Source organism: Suncus etruscus, chromosome 12 (genome assembly GCF_024139225.1).
Source record: "Suncus etruscus isolate mSunEtr1 chromosome 12, mSunEtr1.pri.cur, whole genome shotgun sequence".
NCBI lineage: Eukaryota > Metazoa > Chordata > Mammalia > Eulipotyphla > Soricidae > Suncus > Suncus etruscus.
In genome coordinates, this window is record NC_064859.1 from 40069595 (window position 1) to 40093283 (window position 23689).

The 23689-nt window shown below is 37.2% G+C and overlaps 1 protein-coding gene and 3 non-coding genes across 4 annotated transcripts in view; 2 read left to right on the plus strand and 2 right to left on the minus strand.

The window, feature by feature from the left end:
* The window catches only part of EML6 (EMAP like 6), a 358600-nt gene that overhangs the window by 157001 nt on the left and 177910 nt on the right, over positions 1-23689 (minus strand). Inside the window, exons 7-10 of the mRNA XM_049784798.1 lie at positions 17292-17493; positions 12236-12373; positions 10343-10599; positions 7900-8112 (exon numbers count right to left, since the gene is read on the minus strand). Of these exons, the coding sequence (XP_049640755.1) occupies positions 7900-8112; positions 10343-10599; positions 12236-12373; positions 17292-17493 (810 nt within the window). The remainder of the gene's footprint in view (positions 1-7899; positions 8113-10342; positions 10600-12235; positions 12374-17291; positions 17494-23689) is intronic.
* Positions 4407-4512, plus strand: LOC126025186 (U6 spliceosomal RNA). Its single transcript, XR_007501230.1, has one exon. It is a non-coding gene; the product is annotated as a U6 spliceosomal RNA (small nuclear RNA).
* Positions 12574-12697, minus strand: LOC126025341 (small nucleolar RNA SNORA71). The gene has a single exon (XR_007501352.1). It is a non-coding gene; the product is annotated as a small nucleolar RNA SNORA71 (small nucleolar RNA).
* LOC126024968 (U2 spliceosomal RNA) lies at positions 18293-18482 on the plus strand. Its single transcript, XR_007501033.1, has one exon. It is a non-coding gene; the product is annotated as a U2 spliceosomal RNA (small nuclear RNA).

Genomic DNA, 23689 nt, shown 5'->3' on the forward strand with positions numbered 1-23689 from the left:
CAGACTACCTTCGTTGACCACAAGGCTCTGAAATTATTTGTGAATTCCAAAGGGACTCAGAAGAAAAACTTTAACACCTGGAAGTTAAACAACCTCATACTCAATAACCAGTGGGTCCGAGATGAAATCAAGGAGGAAATCAAAAGGTTCCTGGAAACAAATGACAATAAAGACACAAACTATCAGAACTTATGGGACACAGCAAAAGCAGTACTGAGAGGAAAATTTATAGCTTTGCAAGCACACATCAGGAAGGAAGAAGGAGCTTTCCTGAGTAGCTTAATGACACAGCTAATAGAACTAGAAAGTACTCAACAAAAGAACCCAAAAATAGGTAGACAGAAGGAAATAACAAAGCTGAGAGCAGAAATCAACGAAGTGGAAACCCAAAAAACAATCCGAAAGATCAACGAAAGCAGAAGTTGGTTCTTTGAAAAAATAAACAAGATTGATAGACCACTGGCAAACCTAACAAAGAAAGAGAGAGAGAGAAACTTGATAACTCATATCAGGAATGAAAAAGGAGAGATCACTACTGATATGACAGAGATTCAAAGGGTTATCAGAAACTACTTTGAAAAACTCTATGCAACTAAAAATGAGAACCTGGAAGAAATGGATAAATTCTTGGACTCTTATAATCTTCCACAGTTGAAGGAAGAGGATGTAGCATATCTAAACACCCCCATCACCATTGATGAAATAAAAATGGTAATCAAAAGTCTGCCCAAAAACAAAAGCCCAGGTCCAGATGGATTCACTAATGAATTCTTTCAAACTTTCCAAGAGGAACTACTACCAATCCTGGCAAGACTCTTTCATGAAATTGAACAAACGGAAACACTCCCAAATAGCTTTTATGAAGCCAACATCACCCTGATACCTAAACCAGACAGAGATGCTACGAAAAAAGAAAATTACAGACCAATATCGCTGATGAATGCAGATGCAAAGATCCTCAACAAAATCCTGGCAAATAGGATTCAATACCTCATTAAGAAGATCATCCACTACGATCAAGTAGGTTTCATCCCAGGAATGCAAGGATGGTTTAACATCCGTAAGTATATCAACATAATACACAACATCAACAACAAGAAAAATAAAAACAACATGATCATATCAATAGATGCAGAGAAAGCATTTGATAAGGTCCAACACCCATTCTTGATCAAAACTCTCAGCAAGATGGGAATGGAGGGAACCTTTCTCAATATAGTTAAGGCCATCTACCACAAGCCAGTGGCAAATATTATCCTCAATGGAGAAAAACTAAAAGCCTTCCCTCTAAATTCTGGCAGAAGACAAGGCTGTCCTCTCTCACCACTCCGATTCAACATAACACTGGAAGTACTTGCTATAGCGATTAGACAAGAAAAAGATATCAAGGGAATCCAGATAGGAAAGGAAGAAGTCAAGCTCTCACTGTTTGCAGATGACATGATGCTCTACTTAGAAAACCCTAAAGACTCTGCCAAAAAGCTTCTAGAAACAATAGACTCATATAGCAAGGTGGCAGGCTACAAAATTAACACACAAAAATCAATGGCCTTTCTATACACCAATAGTAATAAGAAAGAAATGGACATTAAGAAAACAACCCCATTCACAATAGTGCCACACAAACTCAAATATCTTGGAATCAACTTGACTAAAAATGCGAAGGACCTATACAAAGAAAACTATAAAACTCTGCTAAAAGAAATAAGAGAGGACACGTGGAAATGGAAACACATACCCTGCTCATGGATTGGCAGGATTAACATCATCAAAATGGCAATACTCCCCAAGGCATTAAACAGATTCAACGCTATCCCTCTAAAGATACCCATGACATTCTTCAAAGAAGTGGATCAGGCACTTTTGAAATTTGTTTGGAACAATAAACACCCTAGAATAGCTAAAGCAATCATTGGGAAAAAGAATATGGGAAGAATTACTTTCCCCAACTTTAAACTTTACTACAAAGCAATAGTTATCAAAACAGCATGGTATTGGAATAAGGACAGACCCTCAGATCAGTGAATAGGTTTGAATACTCAGAAAATGTTCCCCAGACATACAATCACCTAATTTTTGATAAAGGAGCAGGACATCCTAAATGGAGCAAGGAAAGCCTCTTCAACAAGGGGTATTGGCACAACTGGCTAGCCACTTGCAAAAAATTAAACTTAGACCCCCAGCTAACATCATGTACGAAGGTAAAATCCAAATGGATTAAAGACCTTGATATCAGACTCCAAACCATAAGATATATAGAACAACACATAGGCAAAACTCTCCAGGACATTGAGACTACAGGCATCTTCAAGGAGGAAACTGCACTCTCCAAGCAAGTGAAAACAGAGATTAACAGATGGGAATATATTAAGTTGAGAAGCTTCTGCACCTCAAAGGAAATAGTGCCCAGGATACAAGAGCCACCCACTGAGTGGGAGAAACTATTCACCCAATACCCATCAGATAAGGGGCTAATCTCTAAAATATACAAGGCACTGACAGAAATTTACAAGAAAAAAACATCTAATCCCATCAAAAAATGGGGAGAAGAAATGAACAGACACTTTGACAAAGAAGAAATACAAATGGCCAAAAGACACATGAAGAAATGCTCCACATCACTAATCATCAGGGAGATGCAAATCAAAACAACAATGAGGTACCACCTCACACCACAGAGAATGGCACACATCACAAAGAATGAGAACAAACAGTGCTGGCGGGGATGTGGAGAGAAAGGAACTCTTATCCACTGCTGGTGGGAATGCCGTCTAGTTCAACCTTTATGGAAAGCAATATGGAGATTCCTCCAAAAACTGGAAATCGAGCTCCCATACGATCCAGCTATACCACTCCTAGGAATATACCCTAAGAGCACAAAAATACAATACAAAAATCCCTTCCTTACACCTATATTCATTGCAGCACTATTTACCATAGCAAGACTCTGGAAACAATCAAGATGACCTTCAACAGACGAATGGCTAAAGAAACTGTGGTACATATACACAATGGAATATTATGCAGCTGTCAGGAGAGATGAAGTCATGAAATTTTCCTATACATGGATGTACACAGAATCTATTATGCTGAGTGAAATAAGTCAGAGAGAGAGAGAGAGAAAAACGCAGAGTAGTCTCACTAATCTATGGGTTTTAAGAAAAATGAAAGACATTCTTGCAAAAATAAATTTCAGACACAAAAGAGAAAAGAGCTGGAAGTTCCAGCTCACCTCAGGAAGCTCACCACAAAGAGTGATGAGTTTAGTTAGAGAAATAACTACATTTTGAACTGTCCTAATATTGAGAATGTATGAGGGAAATGCAGAGCCTGTTTAGAGTACAGGCGGGGTCGGGTGGGGAGGAGGGAGATTTGGGACATGGGTGATAGGAATGTTGCACTGGTGATGGGTGGTGTTCCTTTTATTACTGAAACCCAAACACAATCATGTATGTAATCAAGGTGTTTAAATTAAAAAAATAATAAAAAAATTAAAAAAATAAAAACAAAACAAAACAAAACAAAACATGAAGACTTTTTTCAAACTGCTATAGAGTAACATTACTCTAAACTAGTAAATGCTATTAGTAAAAACTGACCAATCTATTCCAACCATAGAAATTTATTCAGATACCCCCTGTGTCATCATCTTCATAGTTATTTGACAATTAGAAGTGTCTCACTTTGACAGCCTTCTCACTGCTTCCCTACTTTAACAAACTCAAGTTCTATATTGCTTTTGCAATTTTCTAGAGAATGAAGTTCTAGTGACAGATAGGAAATAACAACGCTCATTGTTGACTATATTCATAGATTCTGGCACTTGAAATCCTACTTATGTTTCCTCTGAAGTGTCAGATATGTCCTGGTTATCTAACTTACTTCCTGCAATTGCATTATTCAATTTACAAGTTATATTCTACTACTCAAAAGACACATCAGGGAGAGCAAGAGAGTTTGAATTTAACATATGGGGACAATTTTGTGCCTAAATCATTTTATTTTATTTTATTTTATTTTAATAATATATTTATTTGCCTAATGCATTTTATTATATCTTTATTTAAGCACTATGATTACAAACATGTTTGTAGTTGGGTTTCAGTCATAAATTAACTATTTTGACTAGTATAAATGATGGTGGTTTTAATACAGTATGCGTTTTATGTTCAATTTTGTACCATTATTTTCACTTTCAAAACTGCCAGAGTGACATTCTGGTTACATTTTCAATCTTTTCCCTTGCTTAATATAAAACTCATTCAAGTGAAAAGGTTTTTTTAGATTGCATCAGATCCCTACCTACTGATTATTTTTCTTAGATCGTATTTTCAGGGCTCATAGGGGGAATCACATAAAAGCCTGTGCATAGGCTCTATCTAAACCTAAGAAAGAAAAGGGGACTAGTGCTCGCTTTCGGCAGCACATATACTAAAATTGGAATGATACAGAGAAGATTAGCATGGCCCCTGCACAGGATGACATGCAAATTCTGAAGCGTTCCATAATTTAAAAAAAAAAAAAAAAGAAAGTAAAGGACTAGTTCATTACATGGGTAATTCAGTCATATCTTATAAAACCTGAAATGACATGATTTTAATAAAACAAAATGAGAAAATAGACAGTAAGAAGAAAGTCATTATGAAGCAAACCTCTTAGTATTTTGACAGTAATGTAAATCAGGTGTGCAAAATTAGTCATACTACACAGGCCCATAAACAAAGTTATCACCAGAAAAATCATTTTCTGATTTATTTTAATGTACAAAAATATTTTCTTTGCTTTCCCTTGTATAGGAAATATTAGCACATTTCAATCACAACATTTTAATATACTTAATTTAAATTCATTTATTTGCATAAATGTAAATAAAATATTGAAAACAGCTATAAATTAAAAATTATGTTAATAAATTCTGATTTTGGGGCCAGAGCGATGGCACAAGTGGTAGGGCACTTGCCTTGCACGTGGCTAACCTAGTACGAATGGCGGTTCCATCCCCCGGTGTCCTATATGGTCCCCCAACCCAGGAGCGATTTTTGAATGCATAGCCAGGAGTAATCCCTGAGTGTCACCGAATGTGACCCAAAAAAACAAAAACAAAACATTTCTGATTTAAATATTGGGAATGTAGCTCAGTGACAGGACACTTTCCTTGCATGAACTTCTGGAACCAAGTGGTACCCTGAGCACTGCCAGGATTGACTCCCAGGATCAAGTTGGGAATAGCCTTTGAGTACAGTCATATATGGCCACAATACAACAACCACAAGTGTTTATATATATAATATATAATATATTAAATATATTATACATAATATATTGTTGAAACCATTGTGATTTACAAAGTTCTTCATTGTTGTGTTTTAGACAGACACTAAATCATGGCCAATCCAGCCACCAGTGTCCATCTCCCTCCCACAATGTTCCCTAAGTGCATTCCCTACCATCACCACCCCTGCCCCCTAGTCTGAAGTTTAGATTGTTAAAGTTTGGGACTCTTGATTACATTGATTTTGCTTTTGGCTTGGATATTTAGTTCTGTCCCTTTTTAACACTATCTGTTGTATTAAATATTAAGTATATAGTCCTAGATTGTGGTGGATGGATGGTGAGGCCTTTCTCGGCCCAGCCCAGTGCCTGCAGCTTCTTTGGCCTGGTGGGTCTGTAGATATCAGGGTAATGTTGAGAAAATGATCCACACTAGTCAGATGAAGTTCAGGAGTTTATTAAGACCCTAACCACCATGTGTATATCTCACATGGCTTCTAATCTAACCAGCCTCTCTGCACCCAGCCTGTCTCTCTTCTCTACCTGCTGAGTCTCCCTGCTCTATCTTCTCTGCTCTTCCCCTGAGGCAACCCCTTTGTTACTAAGCACAAACTACTCCCATCCAGGTAAGATAGACAAGAAGTTGGGGTAGGGGTTATACTACCAAAGCACCTGAGACATTGGGGCCCTTGGCCCCCTTCCTTTGATATGTATTTCTCCTATTCCACTAACTTTCCTTCTTCTTGCTATACTCTGAGGCCAAGGGTATTCAAGACAATTCCCACTTAGACCACTGCATTTCTTCATGCAGTTATTCTAAATACCACATATAAGTGATATCATTCTGTATTTATCCTTCTGGCTTACTTCATTTAACATAACATCTCCAGTTCCATCCATGTTGCTGCAAATTGCATGATTGGATCATTCCTTTTAGCTATGTAGTAGTTCATTGTATATATGTACCACATCTTCATGATCCACTCGTCAGTTGTTGGATATCTAGGTTGATTCTAAATCTTGGCTACTGTACCGAGTGCTGCAATGAATAGTGGTGTGCACACATCTATTTGGATGAAAAATTTTATGTCCTTGGGATAGATACCTTAAGAAGGGATTGCTGGGTTGTCTGACAGCTCAATTTTGAATTGAGAATTGAATTGAGAATCTTCCATATTGTTTTCTGTAGGGGTTGGACCAGGCAGCATTCCCACCAGCAGTGGATGAGAATTCCTTTCTCAGAACATCCCTGACAACTGAGATTGTTCCCAATATTTTTGATATGTGCCATTCTCACTGGTGTAAGATAATATCTCATTGTTGTCTTGATTTGGATTTCCCTAATGACAAGTGATGATAAAACATTTTTTTCATGTGTCTGTTGGCCATCTGTTGGTCTTCCTCAGAAAGTATCTGTTCATTTCTTCTCCCATTTTTGATGGTTTTTTTTTTTTTTTTTTGGTTTTTTTGGTTTTTGGGTCACACCCGGCAGCGCTCAGGGGTTACTCCTGGTTCTATGCTCAGAAATCGCTCCTGGCAGGCTCGGGGGGACTATGTGGGATGCCGGGATTCAAACCACTGTCCTTCTGCGTCTAAGGCAAACGCCTTACTGCTGTGCTATCTCACCGGCCCCTTTGATGGGGTTTTTAAGTTTTGTGGAGGTAACCTTGTGAGTATTGTATATATTCTAGATATCAAACCTTTATCTTATGTATTGAGTGCAAAAATTTTTTCCCATTCAGTTAGCTGTCTTCTAATTTTAGCCCGTGCTCTTTATCTTATGTTTCTTTTGCCATACAGAAACATTTTAGTTTGATGTAGTCCCGTTTATTCAGATTTGATGCTGTAGCCCTTGTCATTAGCACCCTATCATTGAAGACTTCTATGAGGTCTAACTCTTGGAGTGTTCTGCCTGTTGTAGCAGGACAGCCCCTGAAGAGGTTGACTGATGGAGGAATGGAGAATGAGGCCCTTTTCTTCCAGCTCGGAGCACGGCGGGTAAACAGCTCGCAGACAGTCAGGCTCGTGGAAATATTTGCTTTATTCGGATGGACAAAACTGAAGTCCAAAGACTCAGCTTCAGTTCCAGCCAGCAAAAAAGCCCCCGCCTTCCACAGACCCTTGTTCTTATACTCCAGAGTCAGGTCCCACCCCATGGTGGGATCAGATACCAACCAATGGTGGAAGCAGAATCAGGTCCTACCCTAGGGTGGGGGCAGAATGCCAGGTCACACCCTAGGGTAGGGCACAATCACCTAATCAGATTAGGGTGAGCAACATAGTAATCCCCCAAAATATTTACATACACAACACCTGTTTCTGACTAATTTTTTTGGGGGGTCACACCCAGCACACTCAGGGGTTACTCCTGGCTCTATGTTCAGAAATCGCCCCTGGCAGGCACAGGGGACCATATGGGATACTGGGATTCGAACCACTGTCCTTCTGCATGGAAGGCAAACGTCTTACCTCCATGCTATCTCGCCAGCCCCTGACTTAATTTTTTTAAGTTAGAAGGAAATGACATTAACAACATGTTCCATTTAAATAATTTTTAAAAACTTATAAAGTTAAAATAAATAGTCTGAAATAATAGAATATTCAAGAAAACATCTCTTTTGACCTTACCTTTCTTAAGACAAGGAAATCGAAACAATTTAACTAGTCCAAAATCATCTCCAGACACCAGCACTGAACTATTGTAATTTGCATCCACTGAATTGATGTCTGTGATGTCAGTGTATTTAGGCCAAATTCCACTCACTTCTGGGCCTTTCACACATGTCCAAGAGGCCCAGGGAATACCTTTGATTTCTTCTTTACTTGTTAAGGGCTTCCCAGCTGAAAATAAGTAATAAACAATATTTTACCTTTAAATAAAATGCAGAATTTACTGTTTAGAGTTCCAAAAACCTCTTTCCTTAAAAAAAAAAAGTTCTACAAATCAAAAAAACTAAGATTTGAACTTATTTTCTCAACTGGATTTTGTTTTGGTTTTGTTTTGGAGCCACACTCAGGGATAATCAGGGCTTACTCCTGGTTCTACACTCAGGGATAAGTATTGGAGGGCTCAGGTGTCCATACAGGATGCTATGTGTTAAACTCAGGTAGCTGTGTAGAAGGCAAGATCCCTACCCACTGTACTATTGCTTTGGCCTGAAACTGACTTTTTTTAAAAACAGCAGCACCAGAAACTACAAAATTTTAAAAGTACCCACTTAAAAACCAAAGAAAGAAAAGTATATTGAGCACATGATTGTTGCAATAAATGTAATGTTTCAAATGACAGATAATTTCTTGACCTTAATTATTTATATATATGATATTTGATATATGATATATAAATATATGATACAATGTTGTAAATTATGAAATAATTGTTCATAGTCACCAACATTTTACTAATATCTTAAAAGTTTACATTGATTTTCTTTCCCCCTGCCTTTCATCATTCAAGGAAATTTGGAAGTACTCTATATAATAAAGCTCAGTAAATAAATGAAATAAAAAAAAGTATTTTTGAGAAAACTGGTATAAAATTAATGCATTTCAGGGGCTTAGGAGACAGCCTAAATGATAGAGAATATACTAAATATTTGCAAGACCATGAGTTCTTGCTGGGACACCTGCTGGGTGTGGCCTCAATAAAAAATAATAAGTGTTAGAAATTCCAGGAGATGGCCCTACACCTGAGTTTGATTCATGACTATGCAACCCAAATATCCCATGTGCCACTCATATAGCCCTGAAATACTCATGCATCACTAGCATAGCTGGCACAGCACTACCTCATCCAGCCAGAGTATCAGTAGGAGTGACTCAGGCTCCCCCTAGCATTGCGTGGCACAGTGCTAAATAAATAAATAAATAAATAAATAAATAAATAAATAAATAAATAATTCTTAGGTTTGATAATTGGACCAATTATCAATTGGTGATGGTCATCTCCAGGGAACAAGCAAAAGAGGGAACAAGCAGATAAAAAGAATCTGAAGAAAATGCTACATAAATCTGAAATTCAAAATCTGTACTAATAAGTATATTATTCCATACTCTCTCAAAATAAATATTTTCAAATAATAAAAGAAACTGCAACTACTCACATATTTCTGGCATACTGTCAAACCAATACACAAGTTCTAGACTGCCACTAGGGTTGAAGAGATAGTACAGCAGTTAAGGGTGCTTGCCTTGCATGTATCTGACCCCGGTTCCATCCCCAGCATTGCCAGAAGTAATTCCTGAGTACAAAGCTGAGAGTAATCCCTGGGCTTTCCAGATGTGACCCCAAAACTAACAAAAAACAAAAAAGAGAAAAGAAAAGAAACAAAAAGCAAAGAAAAGAAAGCCCATAGAACTAGAGATCTCACAGTAGACTCAGGATCTTCTATTGAGTATTCTTACTCTGGAGAATATAGTCCAAGAAAGCAACTCAAACGAAAATTCCCACCTCTCTATAGAGTTGAACTGTTTCAATCAGCAAAAAAAAAAAAAAAAAAAAAAAAAAAACAATATAGGAGCTGGGTATAAAGGTCAGCATTTGAGCACTTCTCTTGCATGTGGGAGGCCTAGGGTTCATAGTTGGTCCAGTAAAATAAATAAGTAAATAAAAGAAACTGAAAATAAGATCTAGATTTCTATTGGATCTGAATCCAGGAATTACTTTTTGCAGTGTTCAGGGTACAATCTGAGGTGCCAGGGATTGAACTCGGGTTGGCTAAAAGCAAGGCAAATGTCCTACCTGCTGTACTAGTCTAGCTCCTCTTCCTTTCATTATTTTTTGGGAATTCTTTACAGAGTCTAGGAAAATGCAATTTACCTATCATAATAATTATAAGTTTTCCTGCCTACTCTATACCTTGTCTTTTAATATTATTTGAGGCCTTTTTTAGTTATACTGTAATTTTTAATTTTAATATATTTCAATTTATTAATAGTCTTTAATCATTTGTGATGTGGGAATTTTATTTTAGAAAACATTCCTTCCCTGAGGTACAGATCTTATCAAATATTTTATGAATGTGGTTCAAAACTTTGTTTTTCACAAATATTCAATGTTTACATGACTTACATGGCATTTTGTAGAATAATCGTTCTCCTGCACCATCATTGGTTTGCAAGTATTTACTGTCCAAAGACCAGTCAATGTGGGTTATGAAACTGAGTGATTTGTTGCATTCTCCAATTTTCTTATATCGCTGGGCAACAGCATAAACATCTACTGGGCCATCATTGGACCCCACTGCAAGATAAGAACCATCCGGAGAAAATTTCATTTCATGAATGACTTCTTTTCGATCTTTGATATGAACCACTTCTGTCATATCTCTGTAAATAAAAAGCAGAGTGATAAGCAGCAAATCTAAAACCTGGAAGTCTGAGTCAGGTTTTGAAGTACTTATGTCAAAAAATTATTTTGAAATGAAGATGAACATTATATAAAAGCTAAAAATTTTAAAGAAAAGATATTAAACATTTAAACTTTATTGCTAATTCTTTACAACAATAAGCACTTAACTAATACTTTATGCTTCCAAAGTAAAAACACAATACATATTTGTTTTAATGTTAAATTAAACTAAGACTTTTTAAGGAAATTTAAGTTTATGAACTTGTTTTAAAAACATCTCACAGAGAAAGGTAACTATATTAAGGCTGACAAAAAATAAATAATCATGTTTTGTGTGATCATATTCTGGAAGGATTTCTGCTCTCATTTAAAAGTTCACTGAGGTTTTGTTTCTGCACCTATGAGACAGAACTATGACTGGTAGGTCCCATGAACCAGTAACGATGTCTTCATCAACTCCAAAACAAACTGTATAAACAATCCCAAATACTCACTTCAACAAAGTAATTTATCACACGAACAAATATTTATTAATCCAATATAGTGACTATGATATTATTTAACAAATGTGAATGATTTAGAGGAAAGGTTAATAAAGGTTATCAAAATAAGTGAAAACTTGGTAACTAGCCATCTTTCCATGCCCCACTGAGCAGAGAAAATGTTGTTCACCAATTTGATAATAAATTACATGTGGCTGGTAATGAAAATGTAATGTAATCAGCCATATACAAACATTTTCAAAGCTACATGGAATTTCCTCTGCAAAATATGCACATCTAATTTATGACAGTTTCCATTCTATAATCACAAACTGTGTAAAACAAAAGAACATACAATCCATTCAGAGGAATTACAAGGATTAATCATAACTTTGTCTAGTAACAATGTTGGCTGTAAATAAATATGAAATACTCATTGTTGGTGAAGACTTTAAGACTTATCCAGTTCAACTCTAATGTAGTACTGTTGGGAACTGTTAATCTTTCTTCCTCTTTCCTTAATCTTTAATCCATATAATCTCTTATAAAAAAACCTCTGGGAATCAGATGATCTTGTGAATTTGTCATTCATTGAATTTTAGGAGAATTCACATGCAATATAATATGTGGTAGCTCCTTGAGGGGTTATGGTAATACCTTCTATTTAAATGTATTTAAATATTTTTACACGATACATGATTATTCCTTCTAAGAGATTAATCTATTATAAAGGGTTTTGTGGGGTGCTTCTTCTGTTCTTTGGATTTGGGCCACACTAATGATGTTTAGGGGTTACTCCAGGCTCTGTGCTCAGGAATCATTCCTGGTAGTGGTAAGGATACCATATGTAATGTCAGGGATCAAACTTAGGTTGACTGTAATGCAAGGCAAGTATCTCTCCAGCCTCCTACTATAAAACTTTACATCAGTTCAGTGGATCAGGCTATACTGTCAAATAAGCCACCAAAGAACTTTGGATTCTCTGTTTGTATTTAAAATTATGGGTAGAGAACTGAAAATCTATAGTGCTCCTATCTGATAGGCAGATGCATTTTCCCACAGATTCAGGCATTAACTGTGACCAGGAAAATATAACTACAGAATCTATTATCTTATTATTATCAGTACATGCCTGACTCGAAGAACAATAAAAGAGCCATCCTTCATGCCCAGAGCCAACTGAGATCCATCTGGACTGAAAGCAACACTTCGAACTGCTTCCTCCATATTACAGCGGGCGATCAAGGCATGGTCAGCCAGGCTCCACAGCCTAAGCACAAAAACAAAGTAAAAAAGACAAAGAATCAACTTCTTGTACTCACCAGCCAGTCCAAATTAGAAAGACCTGCTCTTGTGTGCTGTGTTTAAAATAAAAAAAGTCACAATAATTCTGACTCAAGTCCTACTCCAGAGTCTGTCTGGGAATCTGAAAAGATGCCTACTTTTTTATTCTTTTTTTTTTTTCAAATGTGCATGAAAGCACCAGGGTTTGGAAGGGACAGGATAGACCCCCAAACATGGGGAAAGGCTTTCCTCTCCCTGCACTATCAATGACCAGAGCTCAGGCAACCCACAATCACTTTCGAATACAGGGGAGATGCCTACTTTCTTTTTCTTTCTTTTCTTTTCTTTTCTTTTCTTTTCTTTTCTTTTCTTTTCTTTTCTTTTCTTTTCTTTTCTTTTCTTTCCTTTTCTTTTCTTTTTTCTTCTTTCTTTCTTTCTTTCTTTCTTTCTTTCTCTCTCTCTCTCTCTCTTTCTTTCTTTCTTTCTTTCTCTTTCCTTCCTCCCTCCCTCCCCTTCCTTCCTTCCTTCCTTCCTTCCTTCCTTCCTTCCTTCCTTCCTTCCTTCCTTCCTTCCTCTCTCTCTCTCTTCTTTCTTTCTTTCTTTCTTTCTTTCTTTCTTTCTTTCTTTCTTTCTTTCTTTCTTTCTTTCTTTCTTTCTTTCTTTCTTTCTTTCTCTCTTCCTTCCTTCCTTTCTCCCTTCCTTCCTTCCTTCCTTCCTTCCTTCCTTCCTTCCTTCCTTCCTTCCTTCCTTCCTTCCTTCCTTCCTTCCTTCCTTCCTTCTTTCTTTCTTTCTTTCTTTCTTTCTTTCTTTCTTTCTTTCTTTCTTTCTTTTTTTTGTGGTTTTTGGGTCACACCCGGCAGTGCTCAGGGGTTATTCCTGGTCCCAGGCTCATAAATTGCTCCTGACAGGCATGGGGGACCATATGGGACACCGGGATTCAAACCGATACCTTCTGCATGTAAGGCAAACACCTTACCTCCATGCTATCTCTCCGGCCCCGCCTACTTTCTTTTTGGGCTATTTTTACCTCCTGAAACTCAATGAGAAATAAAAAATGAGAGAACATTTCTGAAGGTATTGATATATATATAGGTTTTTGGGTCACACCCGGCAGTGCTCAGGGGTTACTTCTGGCTCTATGCTCAGCAATCGCTCCTGGCAGGCTCAGGGGGACCATATAGGATTTCAGGATTTGAACCACCGTCCTTCTGCGTCTAAGGCAAACGCGTTATCGCTGTGCTATCTCTCTGGCCCCAAGTATTAAATTTTTAAAAAGGTAAATATTAAATACTACACATGAAATTTTACTTTTTAGAAATGAAAGACTGTTCTTGTCTTACAACAATGGTTATCAATAATACTCTGAAAATAATAATATTACTAATAAATATCCTGGGGTCAGAGCAATAGCACAGTGGATACGGTGTTCGCCTTGCATGAGGCTGACCTAGGTTCCTTCCCTAGCATTCCATATGGTCCCCCAAGCCATCAGAAATAGTTTCTGAGCTAAGCCAGAAGTAACCCCTGAGCACCTCCAGATGTGACTCCAAAATAAAAACAAACCCCCAAGTATCCATCCTAGTAAATATGTTATGTAAGTTAAAAATACACATTAAAATACTCATTAGGGGGCCCAAGCAGTAACACGTTTGGCCCCAAAACGAAACAAAAATAAATAAAAAGTATTCATTATAATTGTTGGTCTCCCTAGAAAGAAAATGTATCTGAGGAGTAAAATAATGAATGTCACACTTGCATAGAACAGCTCAAAAGTTGACCTATACATTATTACCATTATACATAATATCATTATTCTACTGCTAATAGGTTCACTTCTGTTCAAGTGAGTATCTCATAAAACTGGCTGATGAACACCATTGCTGTTGGAAAACCTGGAAAACCCAGGACCAAGGGTTGAGAATAATGAATAATGCTTCTACCTTCTCTGGGATCTTCTAATTTAGGGATGCCAACCTGAGTAAATATGAATGTATAGTTGTATGAAATGCAAATAAGGATTACATGTTAGTTACAATTGTGTTGTGTGACCCATATCCATTAGTGCTTTAAAGACCCTTTTTACACATAAACAATAATTTCTGCATGTAGAATCAAAAATCTGAATTCTACAGTATATTTAAGTCACATGGAGATTGTTTCTCTAAATGCATTCTGTCATCAGAAAGGATAGAGGCACACTACCTACCATGTGGCATTGGTGTAAATAGTCTGCTGAATATTTAGGAACTCTGGTCTGTTTGGTCTAAGCTTACAGTTTTCTGTAAATTTCTCTGCAATGATATCCTTGACTGTTGATTCTTCCTGGGGACTTTCTTCCTGTGTCTGGGACTCCAATGATTCTTATGTTGTTTCTGTTGAACTTTTAAGGACTTCTATTTTTATCTGTTCACATTCTTTCAGGATTTTTCCATTTGTCTGATCATTTCCTTTAAGGCTCTTTTCCTATCTCTTCTGTTGTATGGATTTGTTATGCATCTCATATTCCAGCTCACTAATTCTGTTTTTAGCTGCTATTACTCTGTTGGAGAGGCCCTCCATTGATGTTTTTATTTCATCTACTGAGTTTTTCAAACCTGCTATTTTTAGTTTGGAGTTTTCTGAGTTCTATCTTTGTGGTCTCTTTAGCTCTATCTATACTTTCTTTGATTTCTGAGGATCCTCCATATTTCTTCTCTAAACTCCTTATCTGAGAGGCTAACTAGGTGATTGACTCTTCTCGGGTCCTCTTCATTTTCTATGCATGGAGTTGGCCTAAATTATTTCACCATTGTCTCACTTGTAGTTTTTTTTTTTCTACTCATAATGGTGGAGATCATTGGCTAGAAGGAGTGCACAGCTGTGAAGCAAAGTGGAGTGGCAGTGCACCTCTGGCACCAGCCTTTGTGGGAGGGTACCTTGCTGGTGAGCCTTGATGGGATTAAGTTCACCAGATCTTCCTCTGCAGCCTCACACTGGAAAGCAGGAAGCAAAATATGTAGGAATGCAGAGGTCCTTTATAAGCCATGGCAGGAGTCTGGCACCACCCTTGTGAGTGCAGACAGCCTAACTAGAGCAAAAGTCTTTAAACTTAAATATATGTTCATTTTTTAAGTCAAACTATCAGAAAATAATCATTTTTCTCATGTTATGCAAAACCTTAAAAGCAAAGAATAACAATCAATCTTAAGAATGCTATACTCTTCAGAAAGTTGTGCATATGTGTATTTTAGGAACCAGAACTTTCCTCTCACTTGAGGACAAGTATAATGATCAACATTCTATCTGAGAATTTATAATGAAATAATTATTTCCTCAGACGCTGAAGACAACTTTGAGAATCAGAATTTAAGTTCTAACATGACTCTATCAGGAAAGTGCTGTACAGCACCCTGCAGAGAGTCATTTCCAAGAGGAAATGCCGATGAGTCAACATAGCTCACATCTTCCATTGATGGATAACTGGAAGGCAACATACATGATATCAGCATATGTCCATCTCCTCTACATTTTTATGACTTAGACTGTAATCAAAGAATGTTAGTCACAACAAATTGCCAAGAAGCCAATTTCTGTTGAGTTATACATCTTAAAATACTACTTAGAAATTGTGCTTTTCCATGGCCAGGACTCACCACTCCTCTATGGCACTTTAAGAAGAGACAAATCTAACCAAAACTCCAAGTACACTGACTGGTATTGGGCTCACATCACCAGGACTTTAGATGAAATGTGTGCTGGTACCCCCATGCCACCAACCCTGCCTTTTCATAATTCTGAAAATCCTGGCAGCCAAAAATCACGCCCACAAATGTCACCATGTCTGCATTTGTCCAGCTCCCTGGACTGTTTTTAAAAGCTATGTAAACTTCATTGTGAAAAATTATGGTCACACCAGCCACACAGCTAAAAATTGTCAATATTGGGAGGAGGGGGTAGGCAAAGTCCCTGCTCTGCCAAAGCTACACCTGATACACTCATCTCCCACAATCACCACTCTGCCAATGGCCCTGCTTCGTCACTCCTCTTTGACTCTCTGTAGAGACGCCAATCTTACCAAAACTCCAGGTATAACAGTATTTGGGTAGGCATCATCAGAACTTTTTCCGGAGTGAGTATGAGCACTCTCCTCTCACTTTCTCATACTTCAGAAAGCCCTGGCAGCCAAAAATAACCCCATGAAATCTAGAGTATCAATAATAATGGCTGGAATTTCTGGACTGTACAGCCATATTTGCAGTGCGTGAGCTTTTTATTTTTTTATTAATACTGTTTTCCCCTTAGGATCATATCGATTTAGATGCCAGTGTGTATCTGAACCACTAAATGTTCAGAAACAAAAATAATAGATGACCAACTAGAATCAAGAGTTTACCAAAGCTCTGACAAAGATTAATTCTTCATTGTGAGATACAATAATTTTCATAAATTTTCTTGCTATTATATTTTTGGGGGGGCACCCAGTGACACTCAGGGACTACTCCAGCTCTGCGCTTAGAAATCACTTCTGGCTCAGCGAACCATATTCGATGACAGGGGGGTTGAACTGTCTGTCCTAGGTCTGCTGTGTGCAAGGCAAACCCTACTGCTGCACCACTGCTCTGGCCCCCCTGCTACTATACTTTCTTCTTTTTTTTCCTTTCTTTTCTTTTTTGATAACTTAATTTTCATGTACCTGGAAAAAACTACATTATGATCAATTATGTCAACTATGTGATACATGGTCTTTAAAGTAATTTATATTTTAAATCAATAAATAAAAGATGTTTTCCTTGATGCAAAAAAGAGAAATTGAGCTGTTCTTTTCTGTGATTTATTCTTCTCCTAATAACAAGCAGATTTTGAAAACTGTATTTGTTTTTTCAAGGAAGTCAGGAACGAGTCCGAGGACACAGCTGGGACCTCACCTGACAGAGCGGTCATCACTGCCTGTCACGGCCAGTGGCTTTTTGGGGTGCAGGGCCAGAGCCCACAGCTCCCCCTCACAGTGACCTTGTAGGATCAACATTGGCTTGTCTCGTTCACGCACAATCACTTCAAATATCTCACTGTCCTGGGTGCCTGCGAGAAGACGGTCAGCTTTCCAGCACACGCTCCGGATGGAGAGGCCTAGAAAAAGTAATTCAGTAAGATCAAAGGATTTCTTCAAATAATTAACCAAAATACACCCAAAGTGAATAATCTTCACCAGGATAGCACGTACTGCAACCTTAAAAATTCCTGAGTGGGGGAATAAATTCCATCATCATTTTGTGTTTCTTTTTTAAATTACTGTGGGAACAAAATGGTGGAGCTGAGGATTAAAATCACGGGTTGCATTTGTAAGGAATATATTCCACTACTTGAGTCATATCTTTGACTCCTCTGATTTCCTTACCCATACTGGAAAAAGCTCCTTGTAAATCATCAATCTCTTCTGTCTAATTTGGGAATAGCTAGCTATGTGATTTTATAGCAGGGTACATGTTAAATCCTATATCTTAAAATAAATGTAAGAAGTCTGATGAAAATCTAGCCAGCTTTTACAATAGTTCCCTTCCCATTTTCTTTACTCTTTAGATACTAGGATTATACTAAAATTATATGTGGGGGATACCACAACTACTACAGAGCAATTCATTATCATATATGAACCTAGATTTATTCTGCTGAAAAAACAGGTGAATTATGTCCCAGGAATATATCAGTGAAGCTCTAAAAACTAATAAACATTAATGATTTATGAAAACTTTTCTATGAGTGTAGTAATCCCTTTAAACCAAACCTACCCCACTCCTCAGAATTTTATCTTATCTAGATAGGTTTTCATTGGCTGCCTGAATTCTGACTTTTTGTGGTCTGCTTCCTTCTTTACAGGGCTCATTGTTTATTCAAGAACAGAGAATTTTCTCATATCTAAATTTAAAAAATTGCTTCTTAGCATTTTGTCTAAGATCAAGTATAGTATCTGTTCTTATCAGTTTAATATATGATATGTCCTCTACCTTAGGACAATACATAAAATGGATTTTTAGAGTATGGAGTTGGAATAGGAACTTGCTGCATCCACTGGTGCATCAACCTGGTATTGCAGTACCTCCAGAAATGATGCACCCCTTTGGGAAAAATAAAGTTGTTACCTAAGAGAAAAATAAAATACAGGAGAAACACCACTTGTATAATAACTTTGAACAAAATAAGAATGCTAGAAGCTTTGAAAGCTAAGCTCCTCCCTTGTAAACTTTCTGTCTTTGGTGCAGAAAGTGCCAGAAATTAAAGCACCAGGCTTTGTCTTTCTCACTGCCCAACTAGCCAAAAATATGTAGGGTGTGTGGGAGTGTGGGGTGGGGGTGAGGGGTTTGTCCAAAAGAAAGAGAGAGAAAGTGAATGAGTGAGAGTGAGAGAGTATTCCTCTTTAATAACAGTTTTTCCTGTTATAAAATGTTATAATTTACTATCTAAAGTGAATTTTCTCTGCAAGTAAACAGAGGTGAGGTTTCTTAAAATAACTAAATTTATACATTTCAAAATATATTATTCAATAAACAAGTGGCTTTATTGTATTGAAAGACCAAAGTTATTTAAAATATTTTTTTCTTTCTTTATTTGAATATCTTGATTACATAAATGATTGTGATTAGGTTTCAGTCATGTAAAGAATACCCCCCCTTCACCAGTGCAACATTCCCACCACCAATGTCCCAAATCTCCCTCCATTCCACCCCATCCCCACCTGTACTCCAGAAAGGCTTTTCAGTTCCCTCATTCATTCACTTGATTATGGTAGTTCTCTGTGTAGTTATTTCTATAGCTGTACTCACCACTCTTTGTGGTGAGCTTCATGGAGTGAGCTGGTGTTCCAGCCCTCCTCTCATTGTCTCTGAGGATTGTTACAAAAAATGACTTTTATTTATCTTAAAACCCATAGATGAGTGAGACTATTCTGCGTCTCTCTCTCTCCTTCTGACTTATTTCACTCAGCATGATAGATTCCATGTACATCCATGTATAGTATTTAAAATATTTTAAGGTTTGATATTTACAACTATTTTGACATGTCTACTTAGCATCCATCATCATACATAGTGACAAAAATTATTTCTTTTCATAACACTTATCTTCCTCCTCCCACCCTTTTCTCTTGAGGTAATATTAGTTCTATTATCAATATCCACTGATTTGTCTTAATATTTTTATATCCTTATACAGACAGATGAAATCTCCCAATATTGCTATTTTTAATTTCTGACTTACTTCACATATCATCTTGATCTCCTTCCATTTGTTGCAAATAGCAAAGTGTCATTAACACATAAAAACAGAGGGGCCAGGAACTGGTGGGTGGGTGAGTGGTGGTGGTGGTGGTGGGTGGCCTGGGGAAACTAGGGGGGGAGCTGTTTGATAACCAAGGAAGTGTAGGGTACTGGGGGCTTAAAAGAAAACAAAACAAAGGGGCCAGAGTGATAGTAGATTCAGTAGGATGGCTGTTTTGATGCAGAAGATGCAGATTCAATCCCAACACCCTATAGAGTATCCCAAGCATGCTGAGAATAACCCAAGCACAACTCTGTGGTCCAAAATCCAAAAATAATAATCATAATAACTGAATAGTATTCCATTGTATAAATGTGCAACATTACCTTTTTCTAATTTATTGACAAGCACTTAGGTTGCTTCTACTTTTTAGCTACAATAACACTGCCATAAACTGAGATAGATATAATTTCTTGTTACATTATTTTGATAGCTATCCAAAGGTAGGATTGCTAGAAAAATATGGTAGGTTTATCTTTAAATCCCTTTTTTCCAGGAAGCCAGTGGATTCCATCTACAATTCCTGGCCCCTACTCAGGCCATCAGTATAGTGTAAAGGATACAAGGATGCTGTGTTACATGAGCCATGTAGTGCAAGTAATACCCAGGTCACACTGAGTGGTGCTTCAGGCCTCCAGCGTTATACCCAGCAGTGCTGGGACACCATGTGATGCTGGTAATTGAACCCTGCCTGGCATACATGCTAACATTGATATTTTCTCCTAGCCCTTATATTATGTAACTTTCCAATATGGTTACACCAATTTACATGTTCACTAACAACACACAAGAGTTTCTTTTCCTCTATACTTTCTTCAATACTTACTGTTATTGCTAATCTTGATATGTCATTCTCATAGGTAGAAGGTGATCTCTCATGGATCTCTTTGAAGTCTGAACAACATTCCCAAATAAGGGCTAGAGCAATAGTACAACTTGCTTTGCATACCGCTGACTCAGGTTTGATTCCTAGCACCACATAAAGTCCCACAAGCCTGCCAGGAGTTCAGAGACAGCAGTAACTCCTGAGCAGTAACCATCTGCCAAGCATGGTTCAAAAACCAAAAGAAATATTTCCAATTATAAAATTCTAGTAATGTTTAATTACAAAATGAAAATCTTGGGATAAAAAAGTGAATAGTTAAATCCCAGAGATATGATTAAATGCTATTATATAGAGTAAAGTCATATTGACCAAGACACTGATAATAGGAAGAGTAAACTATTATGTGAGCTAAAGAATTTCATGGGTAATCATGATATTATTTGTTACATCCACCATAACAAATGTATCTCTAGGTTTGGGAATGATAATCTTGAAGCCTCTGTGTTTATGATGGCAGAGAATATCTGAGAAATCTCTAGATCACTCAATTAACTAGAAACATAAAACTCTCTAAAAGAATAATCTATTAAAAATCCTGAAAATTTAGGGGCCAGAGAGATAGCAAGGAGGTAAGGCATAAGGTAATGCAGAAGGATAGTGGTTTGAATCCCGGCATCACATATGGTCCCCCGAGCCTGTCAGGAGCAATTTCTGAGCATTGAGCCAGGAGTAAATGCCAAATGTGACCCCCCCAAAAAATCCTGAAAATTTGTGATATATGGACACCCTAACTGTAAGACTTATGTATTCAACTCACTGTGGTCTTAAAAGATTTAAATGAGGCAATAGATGTTTTGAAGTAATTGTCACAACCTACTTTTACATGAAATAATTATTTTTATTTCTTGCTCTGAATTCATTATTATGTGTCTTGAAATCGAAGGAGTGAGCACACAAACAGACTTATTATTTCTCCAGTGAGCATAAGTAGGGATACCTTGGCAACAGCCAGTTCAGGTTAACAAATTCTAATCCTTAACAAATCCAAATCCTCCAGTTAAAAACAAGTTCTTCATTCAGTTGGTAGGACAGATGTGTGCAGAAAGCAGACTGACAAGAGAGGCAACACAAATACATTGAAAACCAGTAACAGTACTTTTTGTCACTATTATTTGTCTATATCTCTTTCCCAGGTTTGCAAAGGCATATGATTTATTGATTAACATGCTCTTCTTCCTCTAAGAGACTGGTCAATTCAATACAACCAACATCATCAACAATTCTATTACACAAAATGTAAAATACTTTGTTCTTCAGAAACAGAAGGTAAAAGGGAATGTTAAATCTATTTTGACATCTGAAAAAAGCACGAGATTTACTTGTCATTTGTAGTGGTAATTTTTTCTCCTTACTATCAGTGAAAAACCTCCATTTTATTCATAGATGTATCCTCAGAAATTAGCACAGTAGCTAGAATGTAATAAATACTTATATTTTTTGAATTAAAAAAAACACGAGGACTGGGTGGATAGTATAGTGAATAGGGTACTTGCTTTACACATGCTGACTCATGTTTGACCTCTAGTATCACATGCAGTCCTACAAGCCTTCTCTGAGTTCAGAGCCAGGAGTAAATCCCGAGCACCATTGGGTTTGGCTCAAAACTTAAAAATAAAATAAACCATCAAAGTCAGAAAAGTGCCATTTTGAGCTCAGGTGAGTGCTCTGAGACAGACAGAACCAGTGACAATCAGTGGCAGCAGTGGGGTGCTTTTTGACGAAGAAGAGCCTTTTGGACTTCAAGATCAGTGGACCTAGAGAAGAGCAATCTGCGTAGCTCCATGGGCGTGCATTTCTTCTAGTCAATGAGTTCCACCACAACCCATTAAAAAACACCACCACACTGCAAAGGCCACAATGGGACAGCAACCCAGAGCCCTAACACACTTAGTGAATGAAGATGATAGCCCTGAAACCCAACTCATAAAAGCCACCTATAAAGCATCTCTGATGAAAGTTTTAGAGAAGAGATGTTGGAGATGTTCAAAATCCTCAAAGAAACCATGAAACAAAAGACAATAAGACTCAAGAAGATATGAGAGTAAAAATGAAAAATCTTCCTACAGAAGTGATAAAGCTGAAAAATTTGCTAGGCAAAATGAAAAATTCACTGGAAATCTACACCAGCAAATAATAGCTGCTGAGGACAGAATCAGTAAGCTCAAAGATGAGCTGCATACCATCTTCAGGCAAAAGAAGTCAAAAAATAAATGAACAAAGATGGAAAAAATATCTTCAAAATAAGTGAACTGATGATAATAATCCTTTGGAATAAATTGAAGAGAAGTAACAAAAGAATCATTGCAATCCTAGAGATGCAAGAAGAAAACCCCTATGAAAAATCAACAGTCAAAGACATCATTGCCGAGAAGTTTCCAGAGCTGAAGAGTGTTTGCACTCATATCTTGAACACAATTAAACCAACTTTAAAAGAACTGAAGCATCTACTTTAAGGCAAGACAACCCCAACAAATACAACAAACTTATACAAAATGGTGGCACAAATCCTATGAAGAAAAACACTCTCACTGTCAATGGAATAACTACATCAATCAAGAAGCACGAAGTGTAAAAATGTATCAGAAAATTGACTAACATTTTGCAGCCTACAAAAAATGCATTTGAATAGTCAGAGAACTCCTAAACATATATGCACCCAGTGAAGGTCCATACTTAAAACAACTGCTAATAGAGTTGAAGAAAAACATCAATAGTAACACAAGCAGATATTACAAAAGGATATTAGAAAACCAAGTTTTAGACATGAAACATTTCTGTTAATAGACACCTTATGAGGACGACCAACAGATGGTCAACAGGCACATGAAAATTGGTCATTGTCTCTCATCAGAAGGGAAATCCAAATCAAGAACATAAGGTATCATCTTACACCAATGAGAATGTCACATATCAAAAATACTGGAAATAATGTGTTGGCAGAGATGTGGTGAAAAGAAAAGTCTTATCCACTAATGGTGGGAATGCTGTCTGTTCAACCCCTACCCTCCTATGGAAACAGTATAGAAGGTTCTCCTGTAAATCTCTGTTCTCAGACTTGAGCTATCATAAAAACCAGCAATTCCACTTTTGAGTATCTTTCCTCTGAGGAAAAAATTTATTCAAAAG